At 39.6% G+C, this 25,340-nt stretch overlaps 2 protein-coding genes across 5 annotated transcripts in view; one reads left to right on the top strand and one right to left on the bottom strand.

Moving 5' to 3' along the window:
- The window catches only part of LOC126295361 (uncharacterized), a 50,602-nt gene extending 32,201 nt beyond the window's left edge, over positions 1 to 18,401 (bottom strand). Inside the window, exons 1-2 of one of the 3 annotated variants that reach the window (XM_049987839.1) lie at positions 17,723 to 17,811; positions 10,941 to 11,062 (exon numbers count right to left, since the gene is read on the bottom strand). In XM_049987839.1, coding sequence (XP_049843796.1) covers positions 10,941 to 11,034 — 94 coding nt within the window. In that variant the 5' untranslated portion in view covers positions 11,035 to 11,062; positions 17,723 to 17,811. Of the gene's footprint in view, positions 1 to 10,535; positions 10,693 to 10,940; positions 11,063 to 17,722 lie in introns of those variants that run through there. The other 2 variants (XM_049987841.1, XM_049987840.1) reach the window with 2 other exon arrangements.
- Positions 18,402 to 18,452: 51 nt separating this feature from the next.
- The window catches only part of LOC126295365 (uncharacterized), a 31,990-nt gene continuing 25,102 nt past the window's right edge, over positions 18,453 to 25,340 (top strand). Inside the window, exon 1 of one of the 2 annotated variants that reach the window (XM_049987845.1) lies at positions 18,453 to 18,635. The gene's annotated coding sequence lies outside the window, so the exon portion shown is untranslated. The remainder of the gene's footprint in view (positions 18,636 to 25,340) is intronic. The other variant, XM_049987846.1, reaches the window with a different exon arrangement.

A 25,340-nucleotide genomic window follows, 5' to 3' on the forward strand; every position in this document is an offset into this window, starting at 1 on the left:
AGCGAACAATCACGGAGAGAAGTATATGATACCACTAATACCAACAAAAAGATTAACATTTTTTGAACATTTTCAGGCATAAACTTGACATAGCTTTTCCACAAAGGAAAGTGATTTCCAAAAGCACAGATTGATTCAAAAACTGGATTACACCAAGCATCAGAGTATCTTGTAAAAGGAAGTGGGAACTTTTTCTGCAGTCAAAAACTCACAGCAGTCCAGAATTTATTAATATTTTCAAAAACTACAAGCTAGTCTTGAACATGTCACAAAAGAGGCAAAAATTAAGGAAAATGACAAAATATTATGAAGTCATCCAATAAAACTAAGTTCATATGGAAAGCTGTGCAGGATTTTACGGGGAAGAAGACAGCTCACAAAAATAATGTGATATCATATGATGGCAAGAATGTCCCTAACCCTAGGGCAGTTGCAAACAGTTTCAATTCTTACTATGCAACTGTTGCTAGAAAATTAGTGAAGGAAAAATTTGAAAATCCACCTAATACAACATGGAAAGAACTTTCAGCTATTGAAATAAATAATATATCCATGTTCCTCAGTCCAGTAATCCCAACAGAGCTCCTAAATACCATTAATTCACTGAAGAGTAAGTATTCAACTGGTACTGATGATATTCCAGGTTATATTATAAAAATAACAGCAAAACAAATACTTTCACCTTTATTAGACATATGCAATTCATCCTTATCATGTGTTGTCTTTCTTCAGCAACTGAAAATGGCAAAAGTAATGCCCCTTGATAAAAAAAATGCGATCATCAATGTATGGGTAATTATAGGCCTGTGTCTCTATTGTCAGGGTTTTTGAAAATTGCTGAAAAAGTGTTCCTTTCAAAACTAATTACATTCTTCGAAAAGAATATTATTATTTCTCGATGTCAACATGGCTTCTGACCACAGCGATCAATTGAAATAGCCATGGGCGGCCCATTGTAGCTGGTTACCAAGCCCCCACAGAATGTATCTCTGCCTACGTAGATCAACACCTTCAACCCATTACATGCAGTCTCCCATCCTTCATCAAAGACACCAACCACTTTCTCGAACGCCTGGAATCCGTACCCAGTCTGTTACCCCCAGAAACCATCCTGGTAACCATTGATGCCACTTCCCTATACACAAATATCCCGCACGTCCAGGGCCTCGCTGCAATGGAGCACTTCCTTTCACGCCGATCACCTGCCACCCTACCTAAAACCTCTTTCCTCGTCACCTTAGCCAGCTTCATCCTGACCCACAACTTCTTCACTTTTGAAGGCCAGACATACCAACAATTAAAGGGAACAGCCATGGGTACCAGGATGGCCCCCTCGTATGCCAACCTATTTATGGGTCGCTTAGAGGAAGCCTTTTTGGTTACCCAAGCCTGCCAACCCAAAGTTTGGTACAGATTTATTGATGGCATCTTCATGATCTGGACTCACAGTGAAGAACAACTCCAGAATTTCCTCTCCAACCTCAACTCCTTTGGTTCCATCAGATTCACCTGGTCCTACTCCAAATCCCATGCCACTTTCCTAGATGTTGACCTCCATCTGTCCAATGGCCAGCTGCACACATCCGTCCACATCAAACCCACCAACAAGCAACAGTACCTCCATTATGACAGCTGCCACCCATTCCATATCAAACGGTCCCTTCCCTACAGCCTAGGCCTTTGTGGCAAACGAATCTGCTCCAGTCCTGAATCCCTGGACCATTACACCAACAACCTGAAAACAGCTTTCGCATCCCGCAACTACCCTCCCAACCTGGTACAGGAGCAGATAACCAGAGCCACTTCCTCATCCCCTCAAACCCAGAACCTCTCACAGAAGAACCCCAAAAGTGCCCCACTTGTAACAGAATACTTCCCGGGACTGGATCAGACCTTGAATGTGGCTCTCCAGCAGGGATACGACTTCCTAAAATCCTGCCCCGAAATGAGATCCATCCTTCATGAAATCCTCCCCACTCCACCAAGAGTGTCTTTCCGCCGTCCACCTAACCTTCGTAACCTCTTGGTTCATCCCTATGAAATCCCCAAACCACCTCCCCTACCCTCTGGCTCCTACCCTTGCAACCGCCCCCGGTGTAAAACCTGTCCTATGCACCCTCCCACCACCACCTACTCCAGTCCTGTAACCCGGAAGGTGTACACGATCAAAGGGAGAGCCACATGTGAAAGCACCCACGTGATTTACCAACTGACCTGCCTGCACTGTGATGCTTTCTATGTGGGAATGACCAGCAACAAACTGTCCATTCGCATGAATGGACACAGGCAGACAGTGTTTGTTGGTAATGAGGATCACCCTGTGGCTAAACATGCCTTGATGCACGGCCAGCACATCTTGGCACAGTGTTACACCGTCCGAGTTATCTGGATACTTCCCACCAACACCAACCTATCCGAACTCCGGAGATGGGAACTCGCCCTTCAGTATATCCTCTCTTCTCGATATCCGCCAGGCCTCAACCTCCGCTAATTTCAAGTTGCCGCCGCTCATACCTCACCTGTCTTTCAACAACTTCTTTGCCTCTGTACTTCCGCCTCGACTGACATCTCTGCCCTTAACTCTTTGCCTTTAAATATGTCTGCTTGTGTCTGTGATGTGCGGATGGATATGTGTGTGTGTGTGTGCGAGTGTACACCTGTCCTTTTTTTCCCCTAAGGGAAGTCTTTCCGCTCCCAGGATTGGAATGACTCCTTACCCTCTCCCTTAAAACCCACATCCTTTCATTTTTCCCTCTCCTTCCCTCTTTCCTGACGAAGCAACTGCCAGTTGCGAAAGCTCGTAATTCTGTGTGTGTGTTTGTGTGTTTTGTTCATGTGCCTGTCTGCCGGCGCTTTCCCGCTTGGTAAGTCTTGGAATCTTTGTTTTAAATAAATAAATACATGCATATATCTAAAAACAAAGCTGATGTGACTTACCAAATGAAAGCGTTGGTATGTTGATAGACACACAAATAAACACAAACACACACACAAAATTCAAGCTTTCGCAACCAATGGTTGCTTCATCAGGAAAGAGAGAAGGAGAGGTAAAGACGAAAGTATGTGGGTTTTAAGGGATAGGGTAAGGAGTCATTCCAATCCCGGGAGCAGAAAGACTTACCTTAGGGAGACAAAAGGACAGGTATACACTCGCGCGCGCGCCTGCGCGCACACACACACACACACACACACACACACACACACACACACACACACACACACACACACAAGCAGGCATTTGTAAAGGCAAAGAGTTTCGACAGAGATGTCAGTCAAGGCGGAAGTGCAGAGGCAAAGATGTTGTTGAATGACAGATGAGGTATGAGCGGCGGCAACTTGAATTTAAGGGAAGTTGAGGCCTGGTGGATAAGTTCCCATCTCCGGAGTTCTGACAGGTTGGTGTTAGTGGGAAGTACCGTATTTACTCGAATCTAAGCCGCAGTTTTTTCCAGTTTTTGTAATCCAAAAAACTGCCTGTGGATTAGAATCGAGTGCAAAGTAAGCAGAAGTTCTGAAAATTGTTGGTAGGTGCCGTAACAACTAACTTCTTGCATCGAATATATGTAGCACTACACAGGCATGCCCGACGCGTAGCAATGGCAACCTGGTAAAGCTTAACTGATAAGCTTAATACTCGAACCAAACTACTGTACATGTATCGTCATTCATTCGACCTAAATTGTCTCTCATATTACAATGGACCAACTTTGTTTCGCTTTGGAGGTGCGGCCTAAAACTATTCTCTCCCCTTGAATTTCGAGTCTCAAGTTTCAGGTGCGGCTTAGATTCGGGAAAATTTATTTTCCTTGATTTGGAGTCTCATTTTTCTAGTGCGGCTTAGAATCGAGTAAATACGGTATCCAGATAACCCAGACAGTGTAACACTGTGCTAAGATATGCTGGCCATGCACCAAGGCATTTTTAGCCACAGGGTTTAGCCTTGGTGGATGGCCAGCACATCTTGGCACAGTGTTACACCGTCCGGATTATCTGGATACTTCCCACTAACACCAACCTGTCAGAACTCTGGAGATATGAATTTGCACTTCAATATATCCTCTCTTCCCGTTACCCACCAGGCCTCAACCTCCGCTAATTTCAAGTTGCCGCCGCTCATACCTCACCTGTCATTCAACAACATCTTTGCCTCTGTACTTCCGCCTCGACTGACATCTCTGCCCAAACTCTTTGCCTTTACAAATGTCTGCTTGTGTCTGTATACGTGTGTGTGTGTGTGTGTGTGTGTCCTAAGGTAAGTCTTTCTGCTCCCGGGATTGGAATGACTCCTTACCCTCTCCCTTAAAACCCACATCCTTTCGTCTTTCCCTCTCCTTCCCTCTCTCCTGATGAAGATTGAATTTTGTGTGTGTGTGTGTGTGTGTGTGTGTGTGTGTGTGTGTGTGTGTGTTTATCAACATGACAACGCTTTCGTTTAGTAAGTGGGAAGTTACATCATCTTTGTTTTTAGATATATTTTTCCCACGTGAAATGTTTCCCTCTATTAAATGTATGCATATTCGTATATGTAAACATTCCGCACTGGTATGATTTACCTCCCTGGTCATGTGTGAACCCAGACATCAGAGCTGCAAAATGAACAGCTCTCGAACATATGCAATCAGTTTACAAATGGGAATGTTCTGGGAATCCATAGTATTGGCCAATGATTCCATACCACACATGGTCTTCATTTGAATAGCATTGGGAAAGTTCAAAACTCAAAAAATAGTCTAAACCATCACATTTCATTCTCTCATGCCAGATACAAGAAAAGTTAAAAAAAAATGTTATAAGTCCCCCCCCCCCCCCCCCCCAAGAAAAAGGATATAGTGATTATTTGCTGCTGCAGCATATTCCTGTAGTATTATTTTAAAAACAAAGATTCCAAGACTTACCAAGCGGGAAAGCGCCGCCAGACAGGCACATGAACAAAACACACACACACAGAATTACGAGCTTTCGCAACTGGCAGTTGCTTCGTCAGGAAAGAGGGAAGGAGAGGGAAAAATGAAAGGATGTGGGTTTTAAGGGAGAGGGTAAGGAGTCATTCCAATCCCGGGAGCGGAAAGACTTCCCTTAGGGGAAAAAAAGGATAGGTGTACACTCGCAAACACACACACACACACACACACACACACACACACACACACACATATCCATCCGCACATACTTTAGACTAGAGGATGAAAGTTACGGAGTAAATGTTGCACCCTTTAATAACAATTTAGCTCAGGTGAAATCTAAAGTTACGAAACCTGTCACATGGACAACAGATTACCTGTATAGCTTGAAAATAATTAACCAAAATATAAGAAGCATTTTAAATGAAGAAGAACTACTGCTTTCTGTTCAAGGAACTGCTGACACGGATTAAACTTTTGCTGATGTGTTCTCTCTAACTGAATATTACCTGTTGTTGTTGTTGTTGTTGTTGTTGTCTTCAGGACTGAGACTTGGTTTGATGCTACTCTATTCTGTGCAAGCTTCTTCATCTCGCAGTACGTACTGAGGCCTACATCCTTCTGAATCTGCTTAGTGTATTCATCTCTTGGTCTCCCTCCACCATTTTTACCCTCCACGCTGCCCTCCAATACTAAACTGGTGATCCCTCGATGCCTCAGAACATGTCCTACCAACTAATCCCTTCTTCTAGTTACGTTGTGCCACCAACTCCTCCTCTCCCCAATTCTATTCAATACCTCATTAGTTATGTGATCTACCCATCTAATCTTCAGCATTCTTCTGTAGCACCACATTTCGAAAGCTTCTATTCTCTTCTTGTCCAAACTATTTATTGTCCATGTTTCACTTCCATACATGGCTACTTTCAGAAACGACTTCCTGAAACTTAAATCTATACTCAATGTTAACAAATTTCTCTTCTTCAGAAACGCTTTCCTTGGCATTGCCAGTCTACATTTTATATCCCCTCTACTTCAACCATCATCAGTTATTTTGCTCCCCAAATAGCAAAACTCATTTACTACTTTAAGCATCTCGTTTCCTAATCTAATTCTCACAGCATCACCCAATTTAATTCGACTACACTCCATTATCCTTGTTTTTCTTTTGTTGATGTTCATCTTGTATCCTCCTTTCAAGATACTGTCCATTCTGTTCAACTGCTCTTCAAAGTCCTTTGCTGTCTCCGACAGAATTACAATGTCACTGGTGAACCTCAAAGTTTTTATTTCTTCTCCATAGATTTTAATACCTACTCCAAATTTTTCTTTTGTTTCCTTTTACTGCTTGCTCAATATACGGATTGAATAACAGTGGGGAGAGGCTACAACCCTGTCTCACTCCCCTCCCAACTACTGCTTCCCTTTCATGTCCTTCGACTCTTATAACTGATATCTGGTTTCTGTACAAACTGTAAATAGCCTTTAGCTCCCTGTATTTTACCCCTGCCACTTTCAGAATTTGAAAGAGTATTCCAGTCAACATTGTCAAAAGCTTTCTCTAAGTCTACAAATGCTAGAAACATAGGTTTGCCTTTTCTTAATCTAGCTTCTAAGATTAGCGCCGAGGCCCGGTGTGGCAGCCAGCCTGTTGATGGTTTTTAAGGTGGTTTTCCATCTGCCTTGGTGATAGCAGGCTGGTTCCTCTTATTCCACTTCAGTTACACTGTGTCGGTGATTGCTGTGTAAACGCTATCTCCACATACGCATGCACCATAGTTACTCTACCGTGCAAACATTTGGGGCTACACTCGTCTGGTATGAGACGTTCCAGGGGGTGCGGGTGTCCACTGGGGGCCGAACTGCACACAATAACCCTGGGTTTGGTGTGGGGTTGTGAACCACTGAAGGCTATGGCGGGACAAAACCTCTCCGTCGTTTCTAGGTCCCCAGTTTAATACACACAATACACTGTAGGATCAACTTAAGCCAAGGTGCGGTGGCAATTTATATACACAATACTCGTATATCACAAACCATACATGTAGCTCAGTACTTTACTGAACATTTTGAATACTGTGGTGTCAAATTAGGACTGGAAACTCAGTTTCTCAAAATAATTGCAGTTTACAGGGCACCTATGGGAAATAATAGAAAGTTTCTCTCGCAGCTAGAGTTAGTTCTTAAAAATTTAATAGGAATAACAGTCACATTGCACTATGTAGTATGTGGTGATCACTATGTTAATTTTCTTTCAAATAGTAAAACTAATGGACAACTGGATTCACTGTTACCTACTCCTGATGGTCTCATTGGTATCAATAGTATACGGGCACTGCAAGACCTTGCTTGGTAATGTGTTCCTGGATGCCACAAATTACAATTACATAAAAACACAAGAAATAAATGGTCTGACTGATCACAATGGTCAACTGACAACCTTCAAACTCTCCAGTAGAAAAACAGTAAAAGATCACAACCTGGCAACCATGTTAGAATAATAAACCTTAAATCCGCTAGCTTGTACAGGAACAGTTTACACCATGGACAATGGGAGGAAGTTTACCAGGCAGTTACAATGAATGACAAATTCAATTCATCTCTCACCTTATTTCTCAAACATTTTGAAACCTGCTTCCCCCAAAGACAGATTAAAACGAATTCAACCTGCTGTGGAAGGAAGAGTGGATAACAGCTGGCATCAAAATATCATGTGCTTAAAAAAAAAAAAAAAAAAAAAAAAAAAAAAAAAAACACTTCTATATAGAACAAAGGGCTAGTACAAACCTAGCAGTGAAACTACATAACAAAGAATACCATAAAATTCTAACGTGTGTAACTGGGAAGACCAAACAAATATATTATGCAGAAGAAATTAACAATTCAAGAATGAAGTAAAAACTATATGGAACATTGTACAAAGTGAGACAAATAGGAACATAAAATGCGAACAAGTAGGGGCTTCACACTCCTCTGGTAGTGGTTCAGCCAAGGATAACCAGAAAGTTGCTGCCTCTGACTTTAATAACTTTTTTCTCACTGTAACTGAAAGAACAGGGAACCATAACAAACAGTTTCTCACAGAAGCCATAGAGCTACAATCACATGCAAAACACAGCAAATATAGCACTTCACTTCAAAAGCACTATATCATCCGATGCAACCATTCTGCCTAAAGGAGCCACTGGCTCCGAAAGATTGTGAATTACAACAATCTTATGTGTGTGTTCTGCCCCCACTTTGTGAGTAGAACTTTTGATCTATCCAGATAATAAATTTGTCTATAACTGATTGTTGTTTAAATGCTCTGGGTCTTCTGGATACCATGGAATATTAACTAGGATTTTAAAGTCACAAAGAGACTTAATCAGTCAAATATCATGCATTTATGAAACCAATCAATGAAAATTGGGACATTTGCAGATAGGCTGAAGCAAACACAGTTTGTAAGGGATTCTCCACAGAGAGCTATATTTAGAATATGAGTGTGAATTCCTAAGGGACCAAACTGTTGAGGTCATCGGTCCCTAGACTTCCCCCTACTTAAACTAACTTTTGCCAGGAACAACACACACACCCATGCTCGAGGGAGGACTCGAACCTCCAGCGGGAGTGGCCTCGCAATATGTGACATGGCGCCTCAGATTGTACTGCCACTCTGCACAGCCCATACTTTGTCTAACAGGTGAAACTCTAGATGAATTAAATCTCAGGAGGGGATCTTTTGTGACTTCGCCAAAACTTTCAACTGTGTTGAACATAAAATATTGCTAAAAATGCTTCCAGACTATGGTCTCAAGGGTAAATCGTTTACATGGCAGAATCTTATTTACTCAACAGGAAGCAAAGAGTCATCTTAATGGAAGCAGACTTGGAGTACCCCAGGGCTCGACCTTGGCCCACTGATTTTCCTAATCTACATTTATGATCTGTCAGTTACAGTTCATGACAGACTAAAAATAGTCATGTTTGTGGATGATATGACTATTCTGATCAAGGGCCAGTTCCACACTGCAGGATACAGCCCTGACAGTCTCTAACCAAGTACGCAAACGATACACAGCAAATTGCCTAATTCCAAATTTTTCAAAAATCAACGTTATACAGTTTCGGAGAGTAAATAATAATAAAAAAAAAGAACTCCAAGTTCCTGGAACGGAGATCAACAACCAAAAAATTTATGAAACCACACATACAATCAACTAAGCTGGAAAGAGCAAACTGGTCAGCTGTTCAAAAACTTAGCACAGCGTGTTTTGCTCTGAGCACTATTTCTCACCTTGTTGACAGAAATATTGCTTTTGTCCTATTTCGCAAATTTCCATTCTGTATTCTCTTATGGTACCTTCTGGGGAAATGCTATAGGGGTTGAAAAAGTCTTTCAAACTACAAAAACAGGCAGTGAGATTAATGTGTGGGATTGTAACAGAACATCCTGCTGAGATATTTAAGATTCTCAGAACATTTCCGATTACCAATCAATATACCTACATGCAATGACGATGTTTGTACCCAGCACCAAGGAATTATTATTATAAAACAAAAAAAAACCTAACATTCACAAGCATAACAAAAGACGGGGGAAAATTTCCACCAAGACCTGCAACTCTCACGAAAGTCCATGGTAGAGTAATTGAGACAAAAGTATGTAACAAGCTTCCCATCAATTTAAAAAAGGAAATTAGTAACATAAACGTTTTCAGAAGGAAACTAAAAGCACTCTTCAGAGAAACTTATAAAATGAATGAATTTCTAGAGTAATAAGGCATCCTTTTGAGTAAAAATACATGAAACTACTTACATTAAAAAAGAAAAAACCTCATACAATAATTTTTTTATTATGTCATGAAGACAAATGTGTATTCCTAACATAAATTATAACATTAAATGTACACCACCACTTATTCTACACTATTAAGTATTCACTCTACCTTACTTATGTAATGAAGATAAAAATTTTGTATTTTAATTTAAATCAGAATGACAAAATGTAAACTTAATGTATTTGTAGCGTTGGGATAAAAATGGGTACTTCCATTTGTTTTACTATTTAAGCATTCACTTGAACAGATACCATTAAAAATGCAGGTTGTAACATTGTCCACAACCAATAATTAATAGAAAAGTATTTATATGGGATATAAAATGTTCACATAATTTTATATTAGTTCACTTGGCTTGCCCTATGCTACTAGTACACCCTTTGTACAATATGGAATCAACAGGACAAAATTAAAAAAAAGAAATGAAATCAAACCCACTCTTGTGGAATAATTTTCTGCAGTAACTCATGAATTAGAAATAATATACTAACCACAAAAAAGTGAACCATAAGAGCAATATGTAGTCTTCACCCACAATCGTCACATAGGCACCTCTTCAAAGAGTTGGGCATTTTAACTGCACCATCACAAAACATACAGTCACTAATGATACTACTAATAAATAAGCCATCACCATCTGATAAGATTTACAGCATGCGCGCGCGCACACACACACACACACACACACACACACACACACACACAACACTACAGAAGAAAAAGACTATTGCCCGTTGTTGAAGCTGGTAGTAGCTCAGAAAGGAGTTCAATACGCAGAAATTAAAAAAAAAAAAAAAATATTAGCACTTACCCAACAGCCTAACGTGACTGACAGGTAGCAAAGCAAGTTGTAAATCTAATCAAAAATCATCTCTCCTGGACAACACCTACTCCAGGGAATAATTTATATTTAAAAACTGGTAGCCTCAAAAAATGTCCCAGATTTCAATGCAGCTATAGAAGTAGGACTAAAAAAATAAAATGTTAATTAATGTTAACATCAACCATGTATACATATCCTGTAAACCATATTATTCCATATCATTTTGATAAAACAACTGTTCAAACAATCTATCGAATATGCAACTAACTTAGCGGCATACAAATTCTTCAGACAAAGCATTTACGTAACTCCACAGAGATTACTATCAGCTTTCAACATACTGGCAAAGTAAGGCTCTATCTAATACAGATATTAGACTTAAGCAGAATTTACCTTCTGGTTTCCTGTTATTCCGATAAACTGTAGGAGTGGCTACTGAAGTATTCTTTGGCTTTGTTTTCAAACGTTTGGAGGTTTTCCTTTTCATGTCTTATGTTCACTGGCAGCCTAAACACCTTTGCACATAAGAAAATCCATTCACAACCCGAAACAGGAATGCATTGTCCATACAGAAATTATCTGCAGGGTTGAGGCACCACTTATGGCCGTTTTATCGAAATTCGAGATAGGCTATCTGTTTACTATGGGAAAAAAGTTTACAAACTAATTCAGAATATCATAAACACTTTTTCAACATCTATACATTACAGCTATATAGGAACAAGGGTTCTTAGTTTTATAGCAACAGAAATAAGGAAATACTGAATACAAGATAGCATATTTCCTCAGTTTTGGCCACACTAACTCTAGCTACTGTCCGTTATTTCCCCAGTTTAGACTACTGAGTATTATAACAAAACTGGTGTTCTAAATAATTGTAGAATCAATTTGCCATTAAGTTATTTTGTTCTTTATACAAGCACATAAGAGAAACATGCATTGTTGTTGTTATTGTTGTATCTTCAGTCCAAGTTCTAGTTTGATGCAGCTCTTCATACTACTCCATCATGTGCAAGCCTCTCCACCTCTGGGTAACTACTACAACCAACACCCATCTGAATCTGCTTAATGTATTCATCTCTTGGTCACCTCTGTGATTTTACCCCCCCCCCCCCCCCCACACGCTTCCCTCCAGAATTAAACTGGTGATCCCTTGATGCCTCAGAATGTGTTCTGCTAACCAATCCCTCATTATAGTCACGTTGTACCACAAATTTCTCTTCTCCCCAATTCTATTCAGTACCTCCTTGTTAGTTACGCAATGTACCCATGGGTAGAAAGACAATTAACACAATATATTGTGATAATTTGCCTAAAAACGATCCAATTCTCTTTTGAAGCCAGAAAAAAGAAGTTTCATCCACATTAAAAACTCTGTTAGGGTCATTTAATATATCCTTATCTTTCAGAGTTTTAGATACTTCCTGGAACCAATTTCTTACTTCTCTTCAGCAATACAAGCTGTAGCCCCATTAATACTTGTTGGAATTGTGTGAACAATATATTTCATGTGAGACAGCAGCAAAGTGCATCATGTGGAATATAATAAACTTCTCTGGTGTTACTGTATGCTCCGAGTTTTATGTATATAATGTAATGTTCCTCGGTTGTAGTGTTCGATGTATTTTACCTGGAAGTGGAAATATCGTTACTAGCACTAAATGTGTTTTACTCACTATTACTTATTCAGCTGTGTTGACTCTAATAGGTTATGGACCCAGGGATGCATTTAGAATAAGTATATACATAATATAATTGGAAAAGTTCCAAGTAGTGCACTTGCGTGAAGTATGAGTTATGAACACAACTCTTTTGTACTGTTCTTCGGTCTTATTCTTCATGTCAAGGAAGATCAAAGCTACCATTAAAATGAGTGCGGCACAAATTCCACAGATGGAAAGACTTATGGGTCATGAAAACTATGCAACACGGAAATTTGCAGTAGAAGCGTATTTACATTTGGACGACCTATGGGATGTGGTGGATGAGACAATGAAATCCACAGATCAGAATTATTCAAGTAAGGATAGGAAAGCAGAATCAAAGTTGATATTACTAGCTGACCCAGAGAATTATGTTCACGTTGAAAAATCTGCGACAGCAAAAGAAGTCTGGGACAAATTACAAAGTGCATTTGAGGATGGAGGTCTTACAAGGAAAGTAGGATTATTATGTGAGTTAATTACCACTCAGCTGGACAAATGCAAGAGTGTAGATGAATATGTCAACAAAACAATTGCCACATCGAACCGACTGAGAAACATTGAGTTTGCGACTGCTGACGAATGGATAGGGTCACTACAGTGGATAGCGTCACTACTGTTGGCAGGTCTGCCCGAAAGGCATGCGCATATGATTATGGGAGTGGAAAGCTCAGGTATAACGATCACGAGCGACAGTGTCAAAGTGAAAATCCTACAGGATGTAAAGAGTACTTCAAGCTATCATATATTTGAGAAGTATCTGCCCTTTATTCAAGAAACAAAGAGAAGAAATCAATGAGGTGCTATAGATGTCAGAAAAAGGGGCATCTTGCATCTCAGTGCAGAGGAAAAAAACAAGGTCAGACACACAGAAAAAGAGGTATATTGCTGATAGCCCTGGGAGGGGGGACAAATAATAAAGGTAAGGCAATCTCATGTTTCCATTCTCTTGGAGATGTGGGTTATCTTCAACTGGAATGAATTTTAGATTCAGGTGCATCTGTGCATACTGTTAAAGACAAATCTCGATGATAAAGATAAGACTCATATGGGAATATCTACTGTTGATGGCAGCAAGCTCCAGTGTCAATGTTGAACCTGATATGGTTACAGCACATGGTATTCATTATGTAAAAAATGTTGCGATTAACCTACTGCAATAACGGGAAATTGTCAAGAAGGGAAATAGTCATTTTTGACATGCAAGGAGCAAGAGTAATCAACGAAAATGGTAAAGGAACACTACAGCAAGTAATGAAAGGGGTATTTTTAAGTTGGATACCATTGACAGTAAACATAAAAATGTTAGTCCTTCAGTATACTCAGTGGAAGGTTTTTTTATAGCACTGCAGACTTCAATACCTAAATAGAAAGAGTCTGTCTTTAATAAGAGATATGGTAAAGGGAAAACAGAATTGTAGTGTATCCAAGGACCCTTGTGAGATATGCATAAAAGGAAAACAAGTGAAGCTACCTTTTACGACTAGCAAATCTACAGAGGTATTACAGTTAATCCATACAGATATATGTGACCTGATGGAGTGCGAATGCACAGGCGGGAGTTGTTATTTTCTTACATTTATTGATGATTATTCACGATATACTCATGTTTATTTTCTTAGTTCCAAAGACCAGGTGAGTGACATTTTTGAGGAATATCTTAACACGGTCGAAAGGTTGACGGGAAAGAAGATTAAGATCATCAGGTCTGATAATGGGAGAGAATATATTAACCAGAAATTGAACACACTTCTGGCAAAAATGGGAATTGGGTATCAAACTACCATAAGGTACAGCCAATCTCAAAATGGGGTTGCTGAGAAGGCTAATAGGACCATTGTCGATGATAACTGATGCTGGATTATCAAAAGATTATTGGGCAGAGGCAGTATCAACAGCTGTATATTTGATCAATAGAGCAACTACAAAAGCATTAAGGAATAAAAACCCCTATGAGATATGGGTAGGAAGGAAACCTGATCCTAGCAATCTAAGGGTTTTTGGATGTGATGCAATGGCACACATTCCAAAACAGCGAAAATGGGACCCAAAGGCAAAAAAGAATATTTTTGTAGGCTATTGTGAGAATTCAAGGGGCTACCGATTAATGGATCCATTGAATGAAAGGATAGTTACTGGGAGGGATGTAGTATTCTTTGAAAATAGAAAGGACTCTGAAGAGGACAACTACTACTAAGTTAACTGCACCTAGTTCCAAGAGTGAAACCTTATGTGAAGAAAGAGAAAGTGAAGAACAGGAAGAGGATAGTCAAAGGCAAGTGGGGACTATTTATGACGACAATGACTCGGAGGACAAACAAAAGGAAGATAACAATGTAAGGCGGTCTTCACACATACCAAAACTGAAAGAATATCTGTATTTTGAGATGTATGCAGGTCAGTCTTTTAATGATGCGCCAGCAACAGCAGAAGCAGCAATGAGTGGCCCGAACTCTTAAGAATGAAAAGAAGCGATGGAGAGGGAATTGGAATCTTTATCTCACAACAAAACCTTTGAATTGAAGAGCCCGGAAAATTCATCACCAACATATAAAGCACAACTTGTAATACAAGGGTATTTGCAAAAACAAGGGGTAGATTCCAAAGGAACTTTTTCACCTGTAGTCAAGTATGCCTCATTTGGATGTAAAAACAGCATATTTAAATAGGAAATTGGAGGAGGAGACATATGTCATTCCATCAAGAGAAGCCATGAGAACCAGATCTGAAAGGGAAAATATTTTGTGTTTGCAAAAAAGTATTTATGGACCAAACAAAGTGCACATTGTTGGAATCTATATCTACATAAAACTCAAATATGAGTATGAAGCAATCTCAGGCAGATCCCAGTATACACTATAAAAGGGGAAGAGAAGGGATGATAATAATGACAATATGGGTGGATGATTGCTTTATCCTGACTGAAAACTGAAGGCAAATAAGAATTTTTAGGAAATAGCTGCAAACCAAGGTTCAGGTGCATGATTTGAGAGAATTTAAACGTTATTTAGATATGCAGATCACTAAGGATGAAGAGAGACAAGAATTGAGCCTAAATCAATCATCATACATAGAAAAAATTTTAAAAGAAATTTGGCATGAGTGACTGTAAACCCATAAATTCTCCAATGGAAGTAGGAGTGAAGTTAAATGTAAATGAGACAGCTGTGGAATGTGATAAGAATGTTCCATATTTAGAAGCAGTAGGGATCCATTATATTTGTCTCAAATGTAACGACTTGACATTGCTTTTGCCACAAACTCAGCGAGCAGATATTGCCAAGACCCAAAGGAAAAGCAGTGGAAAGCTGTGAAACGGATATTCCAATATCTAAGATATAAGTAAACCGTGAATTAAGACACCACAGACAAAGTAATGCAAAACTAGAAGGTTACAGTGATGCGAACTGGGGGAGTGAATTGGGAGATAGGCACTCCACTACTGGCTGCTGCTTTAATGATCTTCTGCGACAATAAAGGAGCCATTAACCTAGCTAAAAATGTCACTAGTGCTACAACGAAAGATATTGATATAAGGCGCCATTTTATTCGGGATGACACAGAGCGACAGAACATCACTGTGGGCTACCTGTGCACAAAAGACATATTGGCTGACCTGACAAAACCACTACACAAAGAGAAGTTTGAAAAGATTGAGAAGCTACTTGGTTTATCCTGTGACGGCACGCAACAAAATATATGTTAGGGGAGGGGGGGGGGGGGGGAGGTGTTGGAATTGTGTAAACAATATATTTCGTGTGAGACATCAGCAAAGTGCATCACGTGGAATACAATAAACCTCTCTGGTACTATTGGACACACTGAGTTAAGAGTTTTATCTGTATAATGTAATATTCCTTGGTTGCTGTGTTTGATGTATTTTACCTTTTCACCTACAAGTGCAAATACAGTTATCGGCACTCAATGTATTTTACTCACTATTACTTATTCAACTATATTAACTCTAATAATACTTGGCATCTTGAGAAAACTTTGTGCGTCTTTAGAAAAGACAAATATCTCTTTTTTCCAGGTTAGTTGGTTACTTTCATGTTCCATGGATCATTCTGCATGATAAAGCATCATGATGTGTAACTAGTCATTTTACATTCATATTGCAAATTAATTTGTACATCTATTTGTACTCTAACCACCACCACCACCACCACCACCCTCCTGAAATCAAAACAAGATATATAGATTGAGTTAGCAACTCCTAACCACCACCTTTTACAGGTTAGTTATTAGCGATGCAGCCTTAGAACTCCAATGATCTGCCTTTTCAATACATTTCTGCATGGGTACATAGAGGTTTTCCTAAGTAACTGGAAACCCTATGTTGGACCAGCCCAGAATTCAGACCAACTTTTTTTTCCCCACTACGATTGAATGTGGGTCACAGTGGGGATGGGCCAGAAATTGTATTTCTTAATATTATTCCATCACTGTAAAATTTACTTGCAGTAGCAACCTTCATTCTCTCACAATAGAGTCCAGTGCATTTTTAGCTTTGTTGGGAGAGTACTGAACTACCCTATTTCATGGTTGATTCAAAAACCACGAGTTAAAAAAATGTTCTATTTTCATGACACAAACTGCATATTTTAGAATGTTACAAGGAGACAGAAAATAATGAGATCAAGCAAGACTTAATTAGGTCCATCTTGATATAAAAAAATAAAACCAGAAATCTTTTAAATAACCTACATAAATAAAATTAGCCTAGTTAGAACTTAGACCAAATTGCTATTATAGATGTTTATATATTTTTTTAAAAGTGGCCAAAACAGTACACACGTCTCTACTAATGGTCATAACAGGGAACCACGACTACATATGTACATGTTAATGGGCACAGATGTTGAACGGCGTGTTTTTTGACTAGATCATACTTAAATGGTAAAAATGAAACCATAATATGTAATCTTAACTCTAACACATTAAGTTTCTTCTGATGTTTTATTTATACATGTTGAAAATGAAACACCTGTTTATTGTACATCATTGTAAAATGATCTACGGTGAATAAAATTCTTGAATGCTTAAAGAAAAACTCTAGGAAACGCAACAACACACATCTTTTCACAAAAATGATTCAGAACAAGAACAGAAAATGCTTCTGTATAAATTGAATAGCACATTTCGTGTTTAAACTAAGCTATTGTAAGATTGGCTGATATTCAAAAGGAGTTTAAAAATTCGATAATTACACCAAAGTGGCCATAAGTGAGTATAGTATAGTATAGTGTTTGTGAACTGCTGAGTCCATGCGGGCATCAGTTTTTTATTTAAACGGCAAATATCATTAGCGAGTAAATATACTGGTGTGTGTGTGTGTACATAACTAGATTATTTACATAGAAAATCTTTTGAAATGTTCCGTGGATGAATAAACAAAATAATTTCCAGTTTCATCTAACCGCACGAAGTCTATAGATCTTAATTTCATTTATATACACAAATCCAACTTACCAGGTAATTTATGCATGCTCTGGGTTTGTTATTTTGCACACAACTCTTGGTGTAAGAAAAAATTCGCTCAACAGTGGACTTTCTTCGCGATTCATATAACAGTTACATACACCAACAAATCAATATCTTCGATTGCGCACATGCGTACAAGTGTTTCGCAATAGTTTCAAGGTTTAATGCTGTACAACAATATATTAAAAACAAATTAGTAATGCCCTAGTTCTACGAATCATTCCTTTCCCTTTTCTAGTAACAGTCAACTTCACTACTCCACACTCCACAGAGACAGAACCTGCAATGGCGATCATGTTGTATTAAGGACTTTATTGATCAAAATAGCGGCAATTTTAAACTTTCACTCTGGTGGTGTCAACTACATAAAGTAATCTGTGTCATAGAATGATAATTTATGAAGTCACACCATTATTGTTTAAAATTTGCTCTGATGAAATGTTCGTCTACCACACAGTTCTAATAGGTGTGTACCAAACCATTGCCTGCCGTTTAAAGATGAAGAAATTATTACGCGGTTTTGATGTCAGTGTTTTCAGTGTGCTGTATTTGACAAAAGATGCGGCAAGTTTCGTGGATAAGACTATTTAACCAAAAAGCAATATCATTTTGAAGCTTCCTGAACGATTCCATGCTTCCGCAAATCTCAAAACGACCAAGAATTACCGCTTATTGATTAAACGAATGACAGCTGCTGCGATTGTTCGCTATTGGCCAAGAGGTTTATCGCCATTTACTTACAGTCAGCCAACATTACTGCTCAAATTTGTAGTATGGTGCTTAACAGCAATCAAACTGTCAAAAGCTGGAACGTATTGCAGATAAACTAGAGGTAATGTGTAACAAGTAAAGCATTGTAGATGGATGTGTAATGGAATCATCGTGTGGTTATATAGTAAAGGTACAGTAATCAACGTATACTTCGAACATATTCTGTTAAATAATCTATGTCGTTTCATTTATAATACCCGTGAGATACAATCGCGTTGCGATGGTTCGGCTATTACTTGCTATTTACTTGTTGATTTTGCGTATCTTCCTTTGAACTTACGGCAGACGATCTGACTCGTGGTGTAGTTTTTGATCGTTCACTCTATACACGGGAGAGCATGAAGTCATAACTCTCTACACTCTAGTAGCAATCCGTAATTTCTACCATATTTTACACGAATAATTCCCCCTGAATTTATACATAAGTGCCGTACGATGTGGAGGTTGTTCTTTGGTTCTTTCCTGGGGAACATTTATTGCCTTTTCTGAGATAATAGTTTATTATCCTAACGAGATTACGTGGTCCAGCTGTGGAGACTATATGTTCCAACCCCCACCCAGATGCAACTATTCTGTAATTTCCGAAATTCCTTTCTATTGTATGTAAATTATTGTTTATTGACGTATGCTAGATGGTTCAGGCTGAAATTTGCAATCTCTTTATCTGTCTGTATATAATGACTAAAGAAAAGATGGAAATAAATCACTTGACAGGCACAACTATAAAGGGCTGATACAAAAGCAATAGTGGCATGATGGTGCCTCTTGCCAGGCAGAGATTTCTTTCAGTATCTAGTTTATTTGCCCAATGATGGTTTCAGTTTGCTATAGGATACGTCAGCTTAATACAAGAAGATAAACATACGAATATATGGACATTTTAGTGAAATTATCAAATCCAATGATGTTGCCATTGATTTGACACATTTTTAACAAGCAAAGATGGTGGGCTGTGGCCTTGTTGGGGGAATGATCCCAGCTGAACTAGACTGTGTGATAATGAAAACCAACAGGAAACAGAAGGAGCTATATTACACAGTATTTTTTTAAAAAAAAGTAATGGTCAATTTTCACGTTGTGCAGAAACTCCCCCCTCCAATACTGATTTTTGTAGCATTGACAAAAAAAACTCGCTCATCAGTAGGTCTATGTATTCATAACAATGTGAAATGGTACAAAATGGTCACAATGTACTACTCATTATCTCCTGGGGAAACTCCATAAATACCAGAAAATATTTAATATCTGTACAGACATTGAGAATAATAAAAAGAGCTAAATACAGACTCCTGTAGAGCAGTATTTAAAATTCTCGTTGTACTACCCTTATCTCATTTATATATGCACGAAGCTCAAATATTAACAAATGAAGCATGTTAAAAAAAGGAAAATATCAAAGTATAAATGAGTGTTACTGTAATTTTCACTATTATGATTGTAGGCTGAAGCATGAGTGCATGTCAGTACTGTTGTTGTTGTTGTTGTTGTTGTTGTTGTGGTCTTCAGCCCTGAGACTGGTTTGATGCAGCTCTCCATGCTACTCTGTCCTGTGCAAGCTGCTTCATCTCGCAGTACATACTGCAACCTACTTCCTTCTGAATCTGCTTAGTGTATTCACCTCTTGGTCTCCCTTTACGAGTTTTACCCTCCACTGTGCATTCCAATACTAAATTGGTGATCCTTGATGCCTCACAATATGCCCTACCAACCGATCCCTTCCTCTAGTCAAGTTGTGCCACAAACTCCTCCCCAATTCTATTCAATACCTCCTCATTAGTTATGTGATCTACCCACCAAATCTTCAGCATGCTTCTGTAGCACCACATTTCGAAAGCTTCTATTCTCTTCTTGTCTAGACTATTTATCGTCCATGTTTCACATCCATATATGGCTACACTCCATACAAATACTTTCATAAACGACTTCCTGACACTTAAATCAATACTCGATGTAAACAAATTTCTCTTCTTCAGAAACGCTTTCCTTGCCATTGCCAGTCTACATTTTGTACCCTCTCTACTTCGACCATCATCAGTTATTTTGTTCCCCAAATGGCAAAACTCCTTTACTACTTTAAGTGTCTCATTTCCTAATCTAATTTTCTCAACATCACCTGACTTAATTCGACTACATTCCATTGTCCTCGTTTTGCTTTTGTTGATGTTCATCTTATACCCTCCTTTCAAGATACTATCCATTCCGTTCAACTGCTCTTCCAAGTCCTTTGCTGTCTCTGACAGAATTACAATGTCATCGGCGAACCTCAAAGTTTTTATTTCTTCTCCATGGATTTTAATACCTACTCCAAATTTTTCTTTTGTTTCCTTCGCTGCTTGCTCAATATATCACTCCCTTCCCAACCACTGCCTCCCCTTCATGTCCCTCGACTCTTGTATCTGCCATCTGGTTTCTGTACAAATTGTAAATAGCCTTTTGCTCCCTGTATTTTACCCCTGCCACCTTCAGAATTTGAAAGAGAGTATTCCAGTCAACATTTTCAAAAGCTTTCTCTAAGTCTACAAATGCTAGAAACGTAGGTTTGCCCTTCGTTAATCTAGCTTCTAAGATAAGTCGTAGGGTCAGTATTGCCTCACGTGTTCCAACATTTCTACGGAATCCAAACTGATCTTCCCCGAGGTTGCCTTCTACTAGTTTTTCCATTCCTCTGTAAAGAATTTGCATTAGTATTTTGCAGCTGTGACTTATTAAACTGATAGTTCGGTAATTTTCACATCTGTCAACACCTGCTTTCTTTGGGATTGGAATTATTATATTCTTCTTGAAGTCTGAGGGTATTTCGCCTGTCTCGTACATCTTACTCACCAAATGGTAGAGTTTTGTCAGGACTGGCTGTCCCAAGGCTTTCAGTAATTCTAATGGAATGTTGTCTACTCCCGGGGCCTTTTTTCGACTCAGGTCCTTCTGCGCTCTGTCTAACTCTTCACGCAGTATCGTATCTCCCATTTCATCTTCATCTACATCCTCATACATTTCCATAATATTGTTCTCAAGTACATCGCCCTTGTGTAGACCCTCTGTATACTCCTTCCACCTTTCTGCTTTCCCATCTTTCCTTAGAACTGGGTTTCCATCCGAGCTCATGATACTCATACAAGTGTTTCTCTTTTCTCCAGAGATTTCTTTAATTTTCCTGTAGGCAGTATCTATCTTACCCCTAGCGAGATAAGCCTCTACATCCTTACATTTGTTTTTTAGGCATCCCTGCTTAGCCATTTTGCACTTCCTGTCAGTCTCATTTTTGAGACATTTGTACTCCCAGGAGGGTAATACAAAATGCTGTGCTGGATCCCGACGGCCTCATATCACTAGCTGTCGAGATGACAGACATCTTGTCTGTAACAGACCGTGCAGCCACGTCTCGATCCCTGAGTCAACAGATAGGGCGTTTGCCAGACAGCAACCATCTGCACGAACAGTTCTACGACGTTTGCATCACCACGGACCATCAGCTCGGAGACCGTGGCTGTTACACTTGACGCTGCATCACAGATTGTCGCATCCGTGTTTGGCAACATCGCAGTGAACACACATTGGAAGTGTGTATTGGTCATCGCTATACTTTCCTATCACTCGATATGATGGTATGGGGTGTCTTTGGTTACACGTCTCAGTCACCTCTTGTTCGTATTGACGACACTTTGAACAGTGGACGTTAAATATTAGATGTGTTACGATCCGTGGCTCTACCCTTCATTCGATCCCTGCGAAACCCTACATTTCAGCAGGATAATGCACGACCACATGTCACAGGTTCTGTACGGGCGTTTCTGGATACAGAAAATGTTCGACTGCTGGCCTGGCCAGCTCATTCTCCAGATCTCTCACCAATTGCAAACGTCTGGTCAATGGTGGCCGAGCAACTGGCTCGTCACAATACGCCACGCACTACTCTTGATGAACTGTGGTATCGTGTTGAAGCTGCACGGGCAGCTGTACCTGTACATGCCATCCGAGCTCTGTTTGACTCAATGCCCAGGCATATCAAGGCCATTATTAGGGCCACAGGTGGTTGTTCTGGGTACTGATTTCTCAGGATCTATGCACCCAAATTGCGTGAAAATGTAATCACATGTCAGTTCTAGTATAATATATTTGTGCAATGAATACCCATTTATCATCTGCATTTCTTCTTGGTGTAGCAAATTTTAATGGCCAGTAGTGGAGAGAGAGAGAGAGAGAGAGAGAGAGAGAGAGAGAGAGAGCAGGGGGAGGAGGGGTGCGAGGGTTCAGTTAGTTTATATATTACCTCCACTGGTCTGCAGCTCCGAGTAGCCTGTGAGTCACCAACTCGTTAATTAACTCCAGCAGCAGTTCATCAAATTGCCATCTCTCACAGACAGCTGCTGACCTTCTGTGCTCTGGATGACATGTAAGGTCGCTCATTGTTAGTGCTTTGGTTGTCTGTATCTCCATAGACGTAGACCCGAATGTACAATGTATTCTCGTAGTTCCGTGGCTGTTTAATTGCTTAGCAGTTATGTTGCTGTAAGCAGATTTATTAATTAACAGAAATTCTGATATATGAAAAGTCAGCTTAAAAGCATATACTGGGTGATCAGAAAGTCAGTATAAATTTCAAAACTTAATAAACAGGAATGGTAAAAATTGACACACATGCTTGGAATGATATAAAAAAAAAATTCCCCAATATTGCTAGACGCTTGAAAGATGTCTTGCACGCATTGTTTGGTGATGATTGTGCGCTCAGCTGCCACTTTAGTCCTGCTTGGCCTCCCAGGTCCCCAGACCTCAGTCCGTGCGATTATTGGCTTTGGGGTTACCTGAAGTTTCAAGTGTATTGGGATCGACCGACATCTCTAGGGATGCTGAAAGACATCATCCGACACCAATGCTTCACCGTAACTCCGGGCATGCTTTACAGTGCTGTTCACAACATTATTCCTCGACTACAGCTATTGTTGAGGAATGGTGGTAGACATATTGAGCATTTCCTGTAAAGAACATCATCTTTGCTTTGTCTTTCTTTGTTATGCTAATTATTGCTATTCTGATCAGATAAAGCACCATCTGTTGGACATTTTTGAACGTTTGTATTTTTTTGGTTCTAATAAAACCCCATGTCATTCCAAGCATGTGTGTCAATTTGTACCTCTCTATCTACATTATTCTGTGATTTATTCAGTTTTCAAATTGATACCGACTTTTTGATCACCCGGTATTATTCAGATTTTCTGTTTTTCACATTTTGTGGCTTCAGCTGTGCTGCTATTTTATGTTTCAGCGGTGTACAATCGTTCATCTTGGACTCTGAATAGCAACATCAGCACTGCCAGTTACTTCTTTAAAATTGATTTTCTGAAAGAGTAATACATCCCTTGACTATTTCAGACTTGTTTGGTTCATAATGGCTTGCTGGAAGATTACTGTTCCTTTTGTACCAAAATCTTCCTTACTGGCATTGAATCTTGTCATTCAGTTTTCGGTTTGATGTACCGGTATTGCTTAGTTGTATTCCAGTTCGTTCCACACTAGGGTCGCCATATGTAACAGATCAGTTAGTTTATGAATTACCTCGTAGCTGGCCTTCAGCTCCGAAAAGCCTGTGAACCCCTGACACATTAATAAACTCTTCTTATGTCTGTAGAAGAAGTCTACTGATATGAAAATCAGTTCTGATTTGTAATTAGGCCTTTTATTGTGCCTTATATTATGTGGTTGATCTAAAGTTAATCAGTATATACCTCAGTATTTACATTATTAATGTTCTGATCATCGGTATTCGATGACATCACAGTTCAGCCAGAAGATCCTTTGCCGCCTCCGATTACTTTGCACATCACGATGCCAATCACTGCTTTAACGTTCGTGGGACAGCACAAAGCTCGTGCGGAATACCTCAGACTAAAATAACAAAACAAACAGGACCCACTTCTTACCAAATCTTCCCACAAAATAAATTTTTAACATTTGTGCAATTTTTCCAGATGAACAAATGAACAGATCTTCTGTTCATTTAGAATTCAAAATTGGCATGAGATTTCACCCCCAAAATGAATCATTTTGGAAAACCCTGGCAACAAAAATCTAGGAAATCTCATTCTCTCAAAGGTGTAGCATCAGGTCGTGGGACGTTGGGGGAGAGGGGGGGGGGGGGGGTGAAGAGAGTGGAAAAGGAGAGGAACAGGGAAGGGGAAAGGACAGGTTGGAACATTGGTGGAGGACGGCACATAAATGGGGTGAGGGAATGTAAAAAGGTGGTGGTGGTGGTGGTGGTGGTGGTGGTGGTGGTGGTGGTGGTGGTGGTGGTGACAGGTTGAGGTGCTAGAAACTGCTCCTGCCCCCCTCCCCCCACCCCCTCCTCCTGACAATGTGCATATCAGTCCCTAGTACCTGCCAAATAATGCTCTTCTGCTGCATCCTCCCTACCAAAAAGTCCTCAATCCAGTCACAAATTACACTTGATGCCCCCATATGAACGCACCTTTGATGACAAGTTTAAGCATGTTACCGAGTTAAATGCTTTTCGGAAACCAAGAAATACTGCATCTACCTGACTGCCTGTATCCAAAGCTATTGTATGTCATTAGTAAAGTGCAAATTTGGTTTCAGAATCTGGGCTAGTTGGTACTGAGGATATCATTCTGTTCAAGATGCCTCATTATGTTTGAGCCCAGAATATGTTGTAAAGTATTACAGCAAATTGATATCAGGATATTAGACAGTAGTTTCATGGATCATTTATACTATCCTCCTTGTAGACGACGGGTGTGACCTCTGCTTTTCTTCTAAGTAGTGGGCACGGTTTTCTGTTTGAAGGATCTGTAAGGATTATAGTCAGAAGAGGGACAAACTT

Source organism: Schistocerca gregaria, chromosome 11 (assembly GCF_023897955.1).
Source record: "Schistocerca gregaria isolate iqSchGreg1 chromosome 11, iqSchGreg1.2, whole genome shotgun sequence".
Classification (NCBI taxonomy): domain Eukaryota; kingdom Metazoa; phylum Arthropoda; class Insecta; order Orthoptera; family Acrididae; genus Schistocerca; species Schistocerca gregaria.